We start from the raw sequence: 18,778 nt of genomic DNA on the forward strand, positions 1-18,778 counted from the left end.
GGACCACTGGTGTAGAGGAAAAGTAAAGGAGGTTAAAAAGTACTAAAAAAAGAAAAAAAGAAAAATCAAATATTAACTTTAAAATTGGACCAAGGCCTGGACATCAGATTGCATCCAATGCAGACAGGAATTACAGAGGATAATGGTATTGTGCTCTCTATTAAACAATTTCTAAACAGTTTAAAAACAAAGAATATATCTTTACATACTAAACTATTTTAAAGTCATTTCTGTACATCCTTTTTCAGTATGCATGCTTTTAGAAAACTACTGTAGATAAATTTCCCGTAATCTAGTGTTCAGTCCACTGCAGGTCCCTTGTGTCCTCTGCTGCCCTGAGAACAAAGATGGCAGAGTGAACTTGGTCATAAGACGCCCTCTAGTGATCTGAATCTCACACTGCAACTATAAAACCACTAGAAGTGGAAAAAGAATTAAATTTTCCCCCTTAATCAGATTAAAAACTCTCTGAGATGGAATTTCCTCACTAATCAGAGTTGAAAAGTAACTGTAACATAATTCAAGAGCTGTATTACACAGCAAAATCCCTCCTTTATGTAAAGATCCTGTTAAAAGAAGAGACAGCGCTCCGTTTGCGGAGATATTTATTTACACATTTAACTAGTGGCCATTATATGAAAAGAAAGAACATTTTTACAGTTTATTTACATCACCTGTAAGGCATTATGAAAAAAACTGTACACTGAAATTTAACAATAAAACAGAACAAAAAAAAAAAAAAAAAGTGAATTTACATGAAAATATAAAACAAATCAGAAAGCAAAGATAAAACTTAAATAAAAATGAATACATGGAACATACAGTTTGTAGGAGAAATATCACATTAATCTCATGTTCCCTCTGCAGCTCTCTGAAAGTTTCATCAATAATCTGGAGTGAGGTCAGACGAGGGAGTGTTGCACCGACCTGAAGAGGACTCTGGGTAATAATTACTCTGATGAATCTGCAGCCTAAACACAGACTGTATTGCACTTTTAGTCTTAAAGAGTGAACATGATAACACATACACAGAAGCCTCTTTGTGTGTCTAGTGTGGGATTACACATCATTAAACTCCTCAGTATATAAAGACGAAAGCTGACTGACTGTGTGGGCCATTACTAAATATGAATGCTGAGAAACCACCTGAAAACGGCCTTAACCTCCACCTTTTATCCAACAATGGCTCAGAGATGTCACACTAAGATCTCTTTGATCTGCCTTAAACTGAGTGGTAAATATCATGGCTGTATAAAACTTTCTTACAGGAACAGAAAATGTATAATCAACTGGCACAACCATAAATAGTCATTAAGTACATCTGTGTTCATTAAAACCTGATTTAGTCCAAAATGCAGTATGATTAACCCTTAAAAACCTTAAAAATTAATGCACTGCTGTTGTTGTTTGAACCTTTGTGTAGCTTTCATTTCAGTAAATGTTCACTTCTATTTATTATTTTTTTTCTTAAAATGATATAAAATCACTCTTGATGTCAGCCACAAAACATGGCACTTACTTTCTAAATACTGCAAACTTATTTTTAACATACAGGCTGAGGATTTCAGAGTTTTCAAAGGTTTAAGGGTCTTTGAAGACCCTCCAGGTTTGGTCATTTGTAAAGCTTAGCTTCTATGGTTGGAATATTTTGGGGATTATAAATGCTAAAATCCAAAAAGGTCCACTGAGCTTTGACAGCTCTTGGGCTTGCAGTCTGGAGGTAAAGAGTACAGCCTCCAACACTGATAAAGGATAAACATGGAGAGGGCTCACTGCTTTCAAATTTGTATTTCTATGAGCTTGCATTATGAGCTGAGATTAAGAAACACCTCACAGTTTAAGAAATCAGAGAGCAGATTTAGTGTACTGGTAATAAACATAAGGGTGGATTAAAGTTGGATTCATGTTGGTATTTCAAAAATAGTAATGAGCTTATTGAAACCTTATTATTGGAGCATTGTTGAATTCGGTGTAAATTCTGGACCCGTTAGTAAATAAGGCTCTTTTTTAAAAACTTTTCACCATCTTGATGTGTAGATCTAATAGATTTTAGTTGCTGATACATCTTTGTCTTCTCATCTTCTGGCCATCTTAACAGTGAATACATCACAAAGTGCTTGCTACAACTAAAGAACCTATGAGGCTTCCCCCTTGCTTTAAATCTGATGTTTTTTAATCTGATTCTTTACCTCAGACTTTCATTTAAATCAAGAAAGATTTCAAATCTGTTTTATTTTCAAGTGCTCACTCAATTAACACTTTGGTCAAGTTAAAAGCACACAAAACCTTCTTGTGATGCTGTGTTTTAGAGAAAAGTACAAGAAAACTTTAAGAATTTTCTGTTTTCTAGTCAAGCGTAACACAAACCACCTCTCAAACAAAGTACTCACATCATAAAACATCAACACAAACAGAAGACACTTTCCCCTAAACCAAACTGTTTTTTCCCTTGAACACAGGTATGCTGGTTTATGTCTGAATCATGATCAACAACAATCTTTTAGTTATGGAGTGATCAAATGTAATACTGTTATGATGCAGAACATTGCAGCAGAGAAAAAACCTAAAGTCTGAGAGGATGTGATCCCTCAAACTTTACTGGTTTGTCTTCATTAATCTTTATTATGATTTACTCTGCCAAGGTTCCACTTTATTGCTGTGTAAAATCAGACCTACTTTCTGAATTTTCACTGAGAAGAAACATGTAAAAACAAAACAGCTATGAAGGTCTAATCTTTATATTTATCTCGCCTCTTCTTTGCGTGTGTTTTCTTGGTTGAAAGGAGTAAGATGTACAGAAAGATGTACAAACGAAGTATCAAGGTGGCTATAGTCTGATTTTTGTCTCCTTCTCCACATCACTCCTCTTTCTTTTCCTACCTTCAGAGCTGCTAAATGCCCGCAAGGATTTTTCCGCCTTAACAACCACAAAAAGCTGCAGTCAAAACTGTGACAATACAAAGTGGCAGCTTGGTCCACGTTTTTAAGGCTTGCACATTTGCTGGTGGGTATGAGGAAAATCAAAAGGAGCAGTAAGGATGAAATGTAGGCGAATGTTACATCATAGTGTGAATCAAAGGAGTGTTAACGGGAGGAGACAAGGATGGCGTAAAGCACTTAAACAGGCCAGGAGGCCTGAAGGGGAAACCTTACAGTCTCTAGGATTACAATCCAGATTCATTCATGGAATTATTAAGGCTGCCAATACACACAGGTAGACAATTTGCTGCAGGAGCTAATAATTGAGTGCACAGTACAAAATATGCACAAATCAAGGCTGCCACTGATAGCCTTTGATTTTTTGGAGTGTTATAAAGTAAGTTCTAAGGAAGTCAAATCTACATATAGAGCTGCAATAGTGCTGCATCTCTTGCTTTCCTTAGATAGATTGATTTTCAGTTGACTTTTTACTATACCCCACACTATTTGGTATTTCTCAGATAGTTTAATTCAATTTTAACAGCATTTGGGCTGTTTAGTGAGCAAAACAAGTCATTTAAGGATGTCATCCTGTGCCATTTTCTGATATCTTTAAGAGCAAATGGAGAACTGCATATTAAAACTTTCCTTACAAAACCTGTTTACAATCTGAAATGACAGAAAGTGTTAAAAAATGTTTCAGCATCAGCCAAGCCTGATACTGGATGGCTTCTAATTTTCTGAAACTGCAGCAAGTCCCTGTAAAGTGATAACAAAAGAATCTGTGTTTTAGGTTTGTTCTATGACAGGCCACTGTGTTATGAACCACAAGGCTAAATTTCAGCTTTAAATCAGGGAAAGTAAGGCAGTAAAATCTGCTTTAGGATGATGCGGGCATGTCAGTTAAATGAGCTGAAGCCACGCCCGCTCAGAGAAATAAAATCCTCTCAATTTAAAAAAAATGCTACTGTTAGACTGGAGGAATCATCCCTCTGCTCTGCTGCTGCTGTTACAACTCTCTTTTTGAGCCACCAGAGACACAATCACATTTATGTCATCACAGGCAGGCAGATTAGTGATTAAAAATCTCTGTTTCATTTCCTCATTTTGAATTCAACTCTTCAGCTGTTCCTAATGTCTCATTTTCTGAGTTATGTAAAGTTATGTCTCTCTTCCATAATGAGACGTCTTTCTTGTTAAGTAGCTGCTGAAAACACAATGTTTCCTGATGTTGCTCTTCAGAATTCAATGATGATAAACATTGGAGGCTTTTATTGTGACACACTTGGCAGGAACACAGCACTTCTATCATCCGATACTTTACTTAAGCTGCCTGGCTCTGTGTCAGAGCAGAGAGACAGAAGTTGAGGATTAAATTCACTGTTTGATTGCACAAATGTCTCTGTTATGATACCTTTAATGACTAATAGGTCACCATGGCTGATAGATTTGGGAAATTTACCTCATAATGAACAAAAACACAGCATAGCTAGCTGTTAACTTTCAGTTAGGGCAGTGACATCGGCAAACAAAGGACTATACAGAGATGAGCTGCTCCGTAATTTTATATTGTTGAAGCGCTACGGGGGCGGGGTAATTCCCCCATGGGGCCGGCGATGTCATGGGCTGCTACTTTTATTGTTAACAGGGTTTCTCTCAGCCTGTGGACAAAACTGAACATTTTTCACGTTTTGTTAAAGTAATGTGTGACAACATTTTTGCTCAAGACACTTCAACCACTTGCCAGAACAAAACTAATTTAAAACTGAGTATCTTCTGTTACTATCAGTCTGCTTTAACTAGCTATGTTGGTCCTTCACTTCTGATCCTTGTAACATCTAGCAAAGAAAACTATGAGGCACAGAAAGCCCTGTTTATTTAGTTTGATTCACTCTGTGTAGTTTTACACCTCTAAAGTCCTGTGTTCATAGTGTAACATCAGTGCTGCATTTAAAAGTGCTCTGAGAGGAATCTCTATTCTTAAAACACTGATCTGAAACTGTATCATCCCCTAAATCCAACATTTAACTCTAAATGATTCTGCATGATAATTAGTGAGATTTTTACCTAAACAACATAAAAAGCTGACATTTTAGAGTTGTTTATGCTCTTTACATCTGTTTGGTTAAAAATTAAGAGTGAGTATGACTTTCTAAGTCCACAACCACTCATTAACAGCACTTAAAAATCCTCTTTAGGTTTGATTTTATATTCAGGACAACATAATAAACTTTTTGTGCTATGTAGAAAAGACATCATTACCCCAGTGAAACACATGATAGCTAATTCCTGTAAAACATCTGAATTATGAATATTTCATCACAGTCTGTTTGGACTTAATTAGCATCACTGATGAGATGGGCGTTATTTGTTGCTTAAACACTACATTGTACAAATTTTTCAAATTGCAAAAGTGTATTTAGTTATTTCCCAGGTTCATGTTTGCTTGCCTACAGATGGAAAATGTAAAAATCTACTAAGTTAAAGTAGGAGGCTAATCTATCAGCTATAACCGTAAGCCATGCTAATGCAGATTCCCGTCATGTTCTGATCCAGAGGCCTGGTTCAAACACATAAACACAGCTCATGAAGAACAGTGTGAAATCAAAAGCAAAAGGACCTACATTATTAAGAGTTTAACCACAGAGGTCATTTCTGAAGCCTTAATAGAATCATTAGCACCGAAAAAGAGAATTTTTAGAGTCTTTGAGAATTACACAGGGCGTAGTGCTCGGTGTTAGTGGTGTTTGTTTCCCTGCATGGAGGCAGAATTAGGACTAGCCAGCCAGGAGGGGGGTTACACAAACCATTTAGCAGAAGTTTTCATTTCCAAATCATAATCTGCCTGCTGAAATACTGACAATGGCAGCAGAAGTACTGAATAAAACATCCACCTTTTCCCACAGATCCAAGGAAACTTCTAAGCTTCTTCTTTATTTCCCTGGCTCAATGCAACAGCTGGCCAAAATGTCTCTGCTCGGCCGGGGGTAGTTTGGGGCTCCAATATCAGCAACCACCTTCATGGCTGGCTCATGTTTGCATCAAGGTTTGTGGTGGAGCCTGTTGTAGAGCGTGTTGAGCTCCTAGCGTTTCAATTTAGTCTGAAGAGAGATGGCATTAGTGGTCAAGGCTAGCCAGCGTTAGCTTCTCAAAGCTGGGCTGGTGTTTTTGTCTGTCTCCTTATTTCCATCCTTCATCAGCGCTGAAAACACCTGAGAGAAAGCAGAAAATTAATCAATTTAAAACATCAGCTTGAGGATAATCATTAAGGCGGGCTACAAACTAGACCAGTGGTTCACAACAGGTGAATCAGGACCCAAAAAAGGGGCATGGAGCAGTTTCTAGTGGGTTGCAAATGTGTCTGGAAAAAATGGTGGCGAAAGTCTATGAAGAACATGTATCCATACCTTTTATTTTACTGTTATTGTGATAATGGGTAAATGTAAATGTTTTATCAATATTTAGACTCATTTGTCTCCTTTTCTTGCAATAAAAAGCTGCTTTTACCAAGATAATGAAGTAATTTCTCAAGATCTCTGGAAAATTGGCTAAAATGTACACATTATCCTGGGGAAAGGGGGTATAAAGCATGTCCGTTTCATCCTGTCTTTTTCCTATCATAAATTCTGTTCCTCCAAGATCTTAAGTGCAAAATTTTTATTCACTAAACCTGCATTGTTGAAATCTTTTGGAAAAGTGTGTCAAGATCTGTTATCAAAGATACTGGTGGGTCCTGGGGCTGGAGGAGTTAAGGACCACTGCACTAGACAATCTTCAAATCTTTCACAATTTAAAACACCTGGGAGACCACAGACATGAGGACAATTTCAAAATATTTTTCATCTTATAATTCTCTGAGCACACACACTAGACGACCTGCCAACGACCTCACAGGGAAAATTCCCCACATACAGGATTTGACTGAATCTCACTTGATCAAACATGACTTTAGGATAAAAATTTACAGACAACTATTGATATCCTCAGCTTGCTGTCCCTTCATCACAGGCTGTTCTTGCATGCATTATAATTGCAGCAAAAGTCCGAAAGCAAGGAACTGCCTTGTTTTATAAATGAAATCCCAGCTGGAATGAGGGTACTGATGTTTAATGTTTGTGAGCGGTGAAAGTATATAGCATCAAGCTGGTGATGGTACCTGTCTGCCTGCTCATTGGTTGTTGTGGGTATTTTGTTAAAGGCAACCTAGAACCATAAATATCCAACACATTTGGGTCGTCTTTTCATCTCTCTTTTGGTAAAGGATGGTTCAGTGTTTCCTAGGCTAAAAGGAGATAATAAAGGAAGAAATGAAGCTCCTTTCCTTATAACTTAGAGAATTTGAACAGCCTTTATCATGACTGAAACTGAAACACTTCTGGGTCGTTTCACTCTGTTAAGAACCTTCCTAAGCTAAAAGGACTATTCGAACGACCCTAACTCTTCTCTGAACTCTGAGTATGGTACTGACCTGAGCCCAGCGGCGGTTCCGGCTGATCATATGTGTGTTGGCCATGGCATTGAAGAGTGTGTGTGACTGCAGGTCCTCAGGCAGGCGGGTTAAGAACTGAGCGATGTGGATGAAGTCCATCTGCAGCAGGACGTCCTCGAACAGACGCAGGATGCCCAGCCCCGTCCGAAACAAACTCTCCTCACCGTCCCGGCAGAAGACGTCCCAGACCCGACATGCTACATCCAGAGGCAGGGACTTACTGTACAGGGTGAAGATCCTGCACAGAGATGGAAAACATACATCTGAATCATCAAATCTAGGTTTGTCAAATTGGCTAGTCTCAAGATATTTGAGCATGGATCATGTGTGACATGACAGCGGTTCCTAAACTGACAGCAATGAGACAGAGGTACAAATGAAGCTCAGGATGAAAAGTGCAGCAGATGCAGCTTTTCTTTAAGATAAGATATTCCTTTATATCCTCTTCAGTTTTAATATGAGAAATGAAAAGTCAGAGTTTTAAATTTTACAGTCTAAAAAAATATTTAACTTGATGTTATTGTATCCCATTGAAAATATCAGCTGTCCATTGTAGAGTCTTTGGAGTCTTTAATAAGACTTACCAGTCGATCAAGTAGAGGTCAGGGGTCAAGTTGTTGGTTTGGAAGTGGGTAAAAAGGCGAGGAAGATTCTCCTCAAAGAAAACCTCAAAGGCTGCAAAATACTTTAACATCTGACAGAGAGAAGAGGGGGGAGACAAGAAGGTGAAGCAGGACATGACTAACAAACTGAGCAGCATAAATACCAGGATATATGTATGAAAGTTAAAGTGTGTGTACCAGTTCATGGTCAACTCTGAAGAAGGCCATCTGACAGGGTTTATTAAGCAAGTTGGCGAAGGTGATGAAGGCTTCAGCCTCCTCCAAGTTGAGGATTAACACAGCAGCAATAAACGACATGCCCTGAACCTGAAACACCATCAAGACATTCAGGTTTATGATAATGACACCATTCTTCGTGAACTTTTTAGTTCTAAATACTGCTTCTAAGTTACTTGGACATTTTAATCACATTGTTCCTGGTGGTCTGGCTGGTGGTAATGTGGAAAAAAAATTAAAACTATCACTTATCTAACTAAAAACACATAGAAAACAAATATAGAAACATATAACTTAGCTAAAAGTGGCCTAAAAATATCTAACTGGATTCAAAGCAATAAATTGTCTCCAAGAGCAGCTTCTTTGAATCCTAATTTTACTATTTTACTGTTTTTTTCCTGTTTTTTGGGTTGCTGCTAGAGTTAAGACATTACTTAAAGATTTTAGAATTTGGCTCTACTATATACTTTATTTTTTAAAACAACCCAGTTCTGTCTGCTTTGTATGAAGACATATGGGGGCATATCTAAATAAATAAATAAAAAATAAAGAGGATCATAATCATAAAGTTTAAATTTACAAGTATAAACTCAACAATTTCAAAGTTTACAAAAAATCATACATTTTTGGACTTATAAACTCGATAATTTCAAAGTTTACAAAAATCATACATTTTCAGCATAAAAGTCAAAAACCTTTGAGCAACTAAACTATAAACAGTGGTTGGATAGCCAAATTTTATAGAATGTTAGTCCAGATGATAACGTGATGATTCTGGGCTGAAAATCAGTGGTACTTCCTTATTGTTCAGCTGCAGGAAAAGTAAAATGTGACTAGGAGTTGTTTAGGAACTGTTGCACTTGCACAAGGAAATGACTTATTCTGGCAGGATTTTCTTCAACAAATTGGGTGATTAATGATGTTATGATCTCAAGACCTCTATGTTTCCGTTCTTGTAATTTCAATTTTTCAACTTGATTTTTTAATATATTTTTCAGGCATTTCTGGCTGTTTTTACTTGAAAATGTCACTTTTTTGCTGAAAATGAATAGATCTTCTTTATTTTTGGGGGGGCTGGAAAAAGGCTGGAATGAGAAAATGAACTCACATAGCCGATGTCAGGTCTGTAACATGTATACGCCCCCAGAACACTGTGGAGGAGGTCATGATAGGGACCACCCTGCAGAAAGAAGAGAGCAAGTGTTGAGAAAAATACAATACCTACCATAGATAGTCATTAGAGGAGATGGGGAAATTTTAATATTCACAAAACATACACTATATTGCCAAAAGTATTAGCTCACCTGCCTTGACTTGCATATAAACTTAAGTGACATCCCATTCTTAATCCATAGGGTTTAATATGACGTTGTCAACCCTTTGCAGCTATAACAGCTTCAACTCTTCTGGGAAGGCTTTCCACAAGGTCTAGGAGTGTGTTGATGGGAATTTTTGACCAGTCTTCTAGAAGCGCATTTGTGAGGTCACACACTGATGTTGGACAAGAAGGCCTGGCTCTCAGTCTCCGCTCTAATTCATCCCAAAGGTGTTCTATCGGGTTGAGGTCAGGACGCTGTGCAGGCCAGTCAAGTTCATCCACACCAAACTCTCTCATCCATGTCTTTATGGACCTTGCTTTGTGCACTGGTGCACAGTCATGTTGGAATAGGAAGGGGCCATCCCCAAACTGTTCCCACAAAGTTGGGAGCATTGAATTGTCCAAAATTTCTTGGTATGCTGAAGCATTCAGAGTTCCTTTCACTGGAACTAAGGGGCCAAGCCCAGCTCCTGAAAACCAATCCCACACCATAATCCCCCCTCCACCAAACTTTACACTTGGCACAATGCACTCAGACAAGTACCGTTCTCCTGGCAGCCGCCAAAACCCAGACTCGTCCATCAGATTGCCAGATAGAGAAGCGCGATCTGTCACTCCAGAGAGCGCATCTCCACTGCTCTGGAGTCCAGTGGTGGCGTGCTTTACACCACTGAATCTGACACTTTGCATTGCACTTGGTGACGTAGGGCTTGGATGCAGCTGCTTGGCCATGGAAACCCATTCCATTAAGTTATCTAAGCACTGTTCTTGAGATAATCTGGAAACCAAATGAAGTTTGGAGGTCTGTAGCGATTGACTCTGCAGAAAGTTGGCGACCTCTGCGCATTATGCGCTTCAGCATTCGCTGGCTGAGTTGTTGTCATTCCCAATCGCTTCCACTTTGTTATAATGCTACTGACAGTTGACTGTGGAATATTAAGGAGCGAGGAAATTTCATGACTGGACTTGTTGCACAGGAGGCAACCTATCACAGTACCACACTGGAATTCACTGAGCTCTTGAGAGTGACCCATTCTTTCTTGAGAGTGACTGGAACACCTGACTTCAATTATTTGGATGGGTGAATGAATACTTTTGGCAATATAGTGTAACTACTTAGGTAAATACTCATTTGTGTTCTACTATAGCAAGGGAAGGATTGCTGTATATCTCTATCATGGCTGAAACCCTGTAATGCTCTTAATTCAGCTTTAGTTTGAATATAACAAATCATACATACAATTTATGACTGGTACCTCTGTGCTATAATAATGAATGCACAGCTAAGATGTCACACTGCATAGATTTGTAATGTCATGTTGGATTAAGTTCTTCTGTTACACCTCTATAAGCTGATCCTGATCAAAATAACTGAAACCAAATGGAGAGCTTAGGGTTGGGAAAGGATTTTGAACAGAGGATTTAATGGAAACACTAGGAAATCAGTCCTTTTTGCTTAAAATGGTGATTAAAAAATGCTCAGGTGTGTTACCTTCTGGAAGATGAAGAGGGAGGGAAAGGTTCTGGAGATGTCGAGTTTAATAAGGTCCAGGCTGGACTCTCTGTCAGCAAGAGACGCCCCTCCATCTACAAAGGAAAAAAAGACAATATTCAACAGTTGAATACAACAGTTTTTTCCTTCGGCAGACTCTCCATGTTATTAACTGTTATTTATAACTAAATTAATCCCCAACAAGTTTTGATTATAACAGTGACTTCTTTAAGTTTTAAAGATGACATATCATGTCTCTTTTCCATCTTTGAATACAGTCCCCTATGGTCTGAATGAAACACCTGTGCCATGCTCTTGTAAAAATATAAAACGGCTCAATCAAGAACCAGAGAGAGTTTTTGACCCTGTAAAAAACAGCTCTGAATAACCTTTATCAGAGCGCTTACTTGTGTCTCTTTAAATACAACTTTAATGGCTATGGTGGAGATCCCAGGTCAGGGGCAGGTATTATTCCAATGACTTTCACTGTGATCACAGGGAGCACAGATTCGAAGTGGACTGTCAGATTTTGTGTTTAAACAAGGGAAGACGACTGAACACAGGACTTGGCAAATACTCAAGATACCGAAATATATATGCAAAAATACTAGAAAGTATGTTTTTCATGGTATGTCCCCTTTAAAAGTTTAGGTAAATACAGCACCATACCACTCTCATTGTCGTTGACTGAGCTTGTTTCACTGTAACTCCTCCACTTCTCTTTGGCTCTGCACAGGAAGATCTCATACAACTCTGCACAACCAGAAAAAAGGCACATCAGGCTCAAAGTGTCAATTTAAAAAAAAAACAGCAAACCCTCAATTTTACTGTACAATTAAAATATTTGCTTTAATTTTTTTTTGCAAAGAGATAAGATTAAAGTTTTACACAAACAAACAGGATGAGATGATGCATTTATTGAGGACTATTTTCAGCAGCAGATGAATCTATGCATAGTTTTTGGACAGCAGGAAAATGCTGAAGGATTGAGCCAAATTAACTGTATGATCATGGTGTTTAAGGATCACTTCACTTAATGCAAGAGTGCAGCTCACTAATGTGTCACCATAGCGAAGTCTGTACCTGGAGTGATGTTGAGCTCGTTGCCAATGGCGAGGCTCCACACTCGGCCTCTGATGCTGGGAGGAAGTCCCTGCCACCACAGCTCCCTGACCCTCCTTGTTCCCTTCCTACACACAGAAACAAACACAGGATGAGCTGATCTCAAGTTCGACATAAACAAACTGTATAACCGATGCACAGAAAGCTGTGGGGACGTACATGGTGTCCCAGTTAGGCAGGATCTCACTGTTCCAGATGACCATGGCGTTGGAAATGCTGTCCTCTCGTCGGTGCCTCTCCTTCATCTGACGCTTCTTCCTTTGGGCTTCCTTCAACTCTGAGGGGTGAAAAGGATAAATGTTTGGAAAGATGCCATCAAAAACAAAACATGTAAGATCCTAGTATTAATGTACGTAAGGCTATCCCCCAAATTCCACATACAAACTACGCTCGTCTACATAGCAAACTGCTTGTGAAAAGCACTATGGAGCAAATGGCTCCCTTTCTAGTCAGTCTTTTCAATTCAGCGTCACACACTCTGGCCTTTCTCTGGGGATATATTAAACCACACATCCTTTGTAGCACTGGTTCCAAACCTGGGGCCCGGGACCCACCAGGGGGCTATCAAAGATCTTAGGGGGGTGCGAGGCTTTGTCTGCTCTGAGGCTGCTAAAACTTGATTTGCAAATATTGACTAAAATCATGATAAAGCAGTTATTAAGCAGTTTATTCAAAGGTCTTTTTTATAAGAAAAGCATGCAAAGGCTTTTTTTTAGGGTTTTATCAATGAAACAATTAAAATCTACAACTTTACAACTTAAAATAAGTTGTATGTAGGCTGCTCAGGGTTATACTTGAGTGTAACTACTCAGCCACAGTGATGTGTAACCACATCGAGCATGACATTGATCTACAAAGAGGAACAAAGGCAGGCAGAGCTAGCTGCTAATGTTAGCCCAGCACACAGCATATCAGGCTTGCATTATACCTGCTGTCACAATGACCCCTTGATGAATATGCAATAGGTATGCCTTTTTATTAACAAGGTCCAGCTGGTGCAGTTTTTTTATTTTATGAAAATAACTTTTAGGTCTCCCATAACCCATACTCCACCCTACTTCCTTTATCCTCTATTTGTTAATACAGATCTTTCAAAAGGTTCAATCATTTTTAAGACTATGGACACATACGTAATGTTTTTTGCACATGTTGGTATATTTAAAGCGCAATTGTTGTTTAAAAAATGCCAATGTCATTTTTTTCTAAGTCTTCATCGGTTGTTAAGAGTTTTTTTTTTTTTTTTTTAAATACCACAATAATATTCTGTACCGAGGACTTGTCACTGATGTAAAAACCCTATCATGAGATTTTGATACCGTTACATCCCTAGTCTATAGTGTTTATATTTCCAGAATTGTCGAGGCTGTCCTTTCCAATATCCTTTTTACTGTTTTTTGGCAGCTGAGGTAAGGAGTTAATTTGAGACTATGGATACAATCAGCGTCTTTGATGTGCTATGTAAGAGTGTGTCTTTGTGAGTGTGTGTTTGTGTGTCTATACCTCTCCTCTTGGCTCCTGCCACCATCTCCTCGTACTCCATTTTGTGCCTCTGAGTTTCCTCCAGAGACTTGGCAGGTAAGTTTCTGAAAGAGAGAGACAGTCCATCAGTCAGACAGACAGACAGACAGTAAAACAGGCAGCCAGCCAGTAAGACAGGCTGCATTTTTCTTCCTGTCAGATGTTCAGCCACACACATAGAGACTCTCTGTGTTTCATTGAGATTCCTCGTCACGCTGCGGCTTACACAGATGCTCGCTGTTACTGATCGACTATTAATAGTCTGTTTGAGGAGCACCTGGCAGCACTGATAGACAGAGCTGCTGTCAAATAGTCTGAGGAAGGTTTCTAAATGAATGAAAAAAACCTGAACTATAAAAGTTTGAGCAATTTTAAGAGTTGTTTAAAACCTCTATTTGCTGAGCAAATTCACTTCTGTGCTTCCTTCTTACATTCTTTTACACTGGACTGTCTTTCATGAATGTAAATTAAGTAATATAACCCCAACATGTTACTGCAGCTGAAACATTTATATTGAGATGGTTTGGATAAGACAGGATAAGAACCTCCAGAATATTTCAAGAAATTTTGTAGGTGAACAGTTGTTTTACATTACAATTTTACATCCCCACTTGATCCAGACTTGGCACAATTTCCTTAAGAGGGGTGAGCCAATATGTGAATGCTCTTGGATATATACTAGAAAACTCTCACAAGCATAATGATGGGGTAATAATATTCTTATCCAACAAACACTGTGTGACCAGTCTGATCTTCTTACACATAATGAAGCTGCTTCATTCTTTTCTGATCCCCAGTATGAGCTTTTACACATCAAAGCACATATAGCGTTGATGAAAATGGGGAAAAAACTTTTAACATGGCATGTGTCTCTCTTTCTTCCACACCCAACACTTAGACTACTGTGACATCCTTTTATAGCCATATCTTTCCCTCCTACAGCGCCCCCTCCTGTCCTACAGGAGAAATTTCAAACAGAGAATGATATGTGTTTAAGGACATCTGAGGAAGATTTCAGGGGCAGAGGGTTTTACAAATTTCCAGAAACTTTCAAAGGGAATGGGTAATAAAAATGTCTCTGGCAGTCATTTACTGAATCTGTGTGCAATGAGCTATACCACCTCCCACTTAAAAACTACTTGATCACTAGTCTTTCTGCTAAGAGAAAAGCAGTATACAGAAGTATATTGTACTGAATTTATAATTAAGATTATTCAAAAAAGCTAACCTAAGCTTACTGATTTATCTTCCATTGACTTCTCAAATTAACTTAATATTTTTCAGGAGTACAAAATATTGATTGCACATCAATGGTAAATGATAAGTTTGAGTTACAACCAAGACTACAACTGACACCATCCTGGCTAAAATTTTACTAAGGAAGAGCAAGCATTACAGGAGCACTTACAGGTGGAGCCAAAATTAGTTAACCATTCTTGTTGGAACAGTTAATTACAAATCATGAACTTTTAAAGGTTGAAACAGGCCTACTGACTTTATGCAGTGCTTCCAAAAGTGTGGGCTGGTGCCCACCAGTGGGCCCTGGGGGCACTGCAGGTGGACCACAAGACAATGTTTTTTTGTTTTTTTTTTAATATTTTTCTTTAAGTCCAAGAACCAACAAAACACAGCCAGTAGATTTAACTTAAATTTAACCTTTCTAACATTTACTGTGTCTAATGTACAGAGTGGGTGTCATGGTTTAATTGGTGCTGAATTAACTGGTGACAGTTAATATTCTACTTTACTGCCTTAACACACTTTTCTTATGGTCTAACTGCCTAGTCTCAAACAAATCATTCAGTGATCAAATCCTTAGAGTGTGTCATAATTTCCACAATGTAAAGTTTGTGTTTAAATGCTTAAATGAACTTGCTTCTCCGCCTTTCTGCACGTACATAAGGAGACTACACAGCTGCAGCAAATCCACCAGAGCAGCTTCAGATGGAAACTGTGTTGTTTTATTTTGCAAAACATTATTTGCTCAGACTGCTTTCTCTGTAAGAGCAGTGAAATCCTGGAACTCTCTACCAGAACAGCTGAAACTTACTACAAACTTCACTACCTTTAAGAGAGCTACCAAATCCAGGTTAATTCAGCAACAGAGCTGCACTCATGTTTGATTTTCTGTAACATTGTTGAATGTGTTTTTACTGTCTCATGTTGTACCTGGTTCACCTTCTCCCTTTCAATCAAACGTTTTAGCTTTTTATTCACATAAAAGCCCTTCTAGGGAACGGATTCGCTATAAACACTATAATATTTGGATGGGATGGCTGTTCTGAGTTGTCTATGTATACTCCATGTGTTCACAACAAATAAACTTTAAATAAGAATAAATAATGTTACCAAGAAAGAATTCATGAAGATACAATGTGCATTTTGAGAGATTAATACTAGTAAAAGAAAACATAAGTGACTTTGCAGTGCCTGTTTATACAGAATAAATGATGGTGGCTTATTAATTGTACTTAATGACGATACAAACACTTTCTTGTGATGTTAATGTCTCTCAAAACTGGGCATTTTCATTGTTTATGAAATAAAAAATAATGATGGAAATACTTTTAGTCTCATGTTATGGTCCAAATGAAAGTCTTGGTGGTCCCCAGAGGATTTTCAGGTCTCAAATGGGGCCACAGTGCATTGAAGTTTGGGAAAGGCTGCTTTAATGTGTTATTGTGTCCTACAATGGTCACCATACAGAAATATAATCTTCAGATTAAGGTAGCCATGTGGCCATTGTCCCTATCTTTAAAAAAATGCATACACATTTTTACCCAAGTATGAAAGAAGACAATCTTTACTTTCTCTAAAGGTTTTATGATCATAAAGATGTTTTTAGGCCTAATATGGGCTGTTTGTGAGTTGCACAAAGCTGTTAACCACAGGCAGTGTATAAATAATTGAAACAACTAATAAACCATCATACGACATCTCCAGTGCATACAAGATTCATGTTTTCTTGCATTATCAAATTTAAATATCAACTAAATGAAAGATGATATTTTAGCTACACTTGTGTCTGATTGGTACTCACGCTGGCCGGTCCTCCAGGATCAGAGCTGTGGTGGAGAGAGGCTCAAACTCCAGATTCTTTCTCCTCCCTGCAGCCAGAGGGAGCTGAGGACACGAGGACACACCAAAGTCCCTCTCCTGCTCCTCCTAGGTCATCAAACAAAGAAAACGGGGCTTTAGAGGGCTGAAATCCTGCTTCTTTCTCAGACAGATTAAACACAACTAGCTTCTGTTGTTTTCCTTCAGAGGATTGTTTTAAGGATCCCAATAAAGTACAATGAGTGATTTACAGTCTCCTTTTTAATCAAGAAACCCTAGATGTATAAACACTGACTAAATCATCTCCAATCTACAGTGGAAAGCACCTGCATTAAAAAAATGCCTGTAAGTTTTTAATAAAAGTAAAGATAGAGGGGTGCTGCACAATCATTGGATGCCAAAAAGCCATACTTTTCAAAAATCACTAATGGAAACTATGAGAGGTGGATTTTTCCCTGAAGTATCAGAGAATTCAAATTTGATAAAAAACTACTCACCCGAATATCCATTATTTTGACATGGTCTTCCTAAGCACACAGTATTAACCAGATTGTCATGGCATTGTAGATGTTTACATTTTTATACTTTTTGAGCAGCTAACAACTTCTCCCAGAGCAGCCAATCAAAATATTTTTGGGAGCTATATCCATGAAGCAACAAAAAAAACAGGAATTCTACGAAGAGATAAAAATACTCTGTTTAAAAAACTTACAAGTCCATGAAAACTGAGCAAAATCCATCTGCTGAAGAAGACTTAAAGACATGGAGCAAGAACTGAACATTGTTCAAGTCCCATGATGTTTAAAATGCTGTTTCAACATCAGAAAGGAACTACATAGTGTGTGTTGCTATTTCTAGAAGGATGAGTGACGAGTGCAATGACTTAGTAAAATGTTGCTAGCTTGTACTATATTAACCAGTAATAGCACTGGTGGAGATAACAAGTAGCTAGCTTAGCTATGCTTAGCTAGCATAGCTAATAATAGCCTGGAAAAATCATACATAATTATTATGGCAAATACAGCGGGCTTTTAAAAATAACACCAGAAAATAGGAAATTATACAAAAGTAGTCCATGTATCTTTATGGGTGTAATTATATTTTTGGACTAAATATTTGACTGGATTTAGATTTTTGGGACTCTATCTGATACAGCAGGACTGTTTTAGTTGGAAAATTATGTTCAGGAGAGCTTGTCATGGTGAGCTGTGTCTCTTTTATTATTATTATGTTTGTAGCCTGACAAACATTAATTGTGGCTGCTGCGTGGTTTTATCCTTGAATAGTTAACATGGCCAGAATCCTGAGATTCAAAGCTTCTCGATGGTGTGAACCAAGTTATATCTACATTTTGTAAATAACTGAAGAGTAAAATAAAATTCTGCCTGCCCACTGGTGGGCACTGGAATTTTTAAGGGGCCAATCCCACATATTTACCTATAAAAGAACCAATGACGCAGTGCTTGCCTGTCAAGCTTAATTCTCTTTTCATCTATGCCTAGAGCGTCAACAAGATTTACTTTGGGTTAGCCAAAAACACTGTTAAAATCCCAGCCATTGTTTCAAAAATTTATTATTACATCTATCTATTTCTATGTCCACAACTTGTAGCTATGATTAAATGAGCCTTCAGCTTTAAGGCTGGTCCTTAAAAAAAGAGCATGAACTAGATTGACTGTATGTTTAGTTTCTCAAGGTGTTAAAACTGTATGCACTTTATCTGTGCATATTTACCCTAAAACCCCCTCTGTGTATTTATCTAAATCTTTTAAGTGCTGCCTATGAGAATTTTAGTAAACAGGAATTTACTATAACATTCATATTTTACTTCAGGATATCTTTGCCATTAACTGCTTGTACTGAGATCCTAAACAAAACTGTGATATTCAAACATCTATACACCAAGCCTACATACATTAAACACAAATGGAGTGATTGTTCATCAGTTCTAGCATAGGGAGAAGATGTGGGTTTGTAGGAAGAAAGAATCACTGAGTCTGAATACATTTCCACCAGAGTTCATA

General features: G+C 38.0%; 1 protein-coding gene across 1 annotated transcript in view; it reads right to left on the bottom strand.

Annotated features, from left to right (window-relative positions):
- Positions 1–600: 600 nt before the first annotated feature.
- tbc1d12a (TBC1 domain family, member 12a) overlaps positions 601–18,778 on the bottom strand; it is a 39,332-nt gene continuing 21,154 nt past the window's right edge. The window contains exons 3-13 of the mRNA XM_041789250.1: positions 16,738–16,862; positions 13,680–13,762; positions 12,339–12,456; positions 12,141–12,247; positions 11,727–11,810; positions 11,058–11,152; positions 9,356–9,427; positions 8,209–8,337; positions 7,993–8,102; positions 7,388–7,646; positions 601–6,131 (exon numbers count right to left, since the gene is read on the bottom strand). Of these exons, the coding sequence (XP_041645184.1) occupies positions 6,060–6,131; positions 7,388–7,646; positions 7,993–8,102; positions 8,209–8,337; positions 9,356–9,427; positions 11,058–11,152; positions 11,727–11,810; positions 12,141–12,247; positions 12,339–12,456; positions 13,680–13,762; positions 16,738–16,862 (1,254 nt within the window). The 3' untranslated portion in view covers positions 601–6,059. The remainder of the gene's footprint in view (positions 6,132–7,387; positions 7,647–7,992; positions 8,103–8,208; positions 8,338–9,355; positions 9,428–11,057; positions 11,153–11,726; positions 11,811–12,140; positions 12,248–12,338; positions 12,457–13,679; positions 13,763–16,737; positions 16,863–18,778) is intronic.

This window comes from Cheilinus undulatus, linkage group 6 (assembly GCF_018320785.1).
Source record: "Cheilinus undulatus linkage group 6, ASM1832078v1, whole genome shotgun sequence".
NCBI lineage: Eukaryota > Metazoa > Chordata > Actinopteri > Labriformes > Labridae > Cheilinus > Cheilinus undulatus.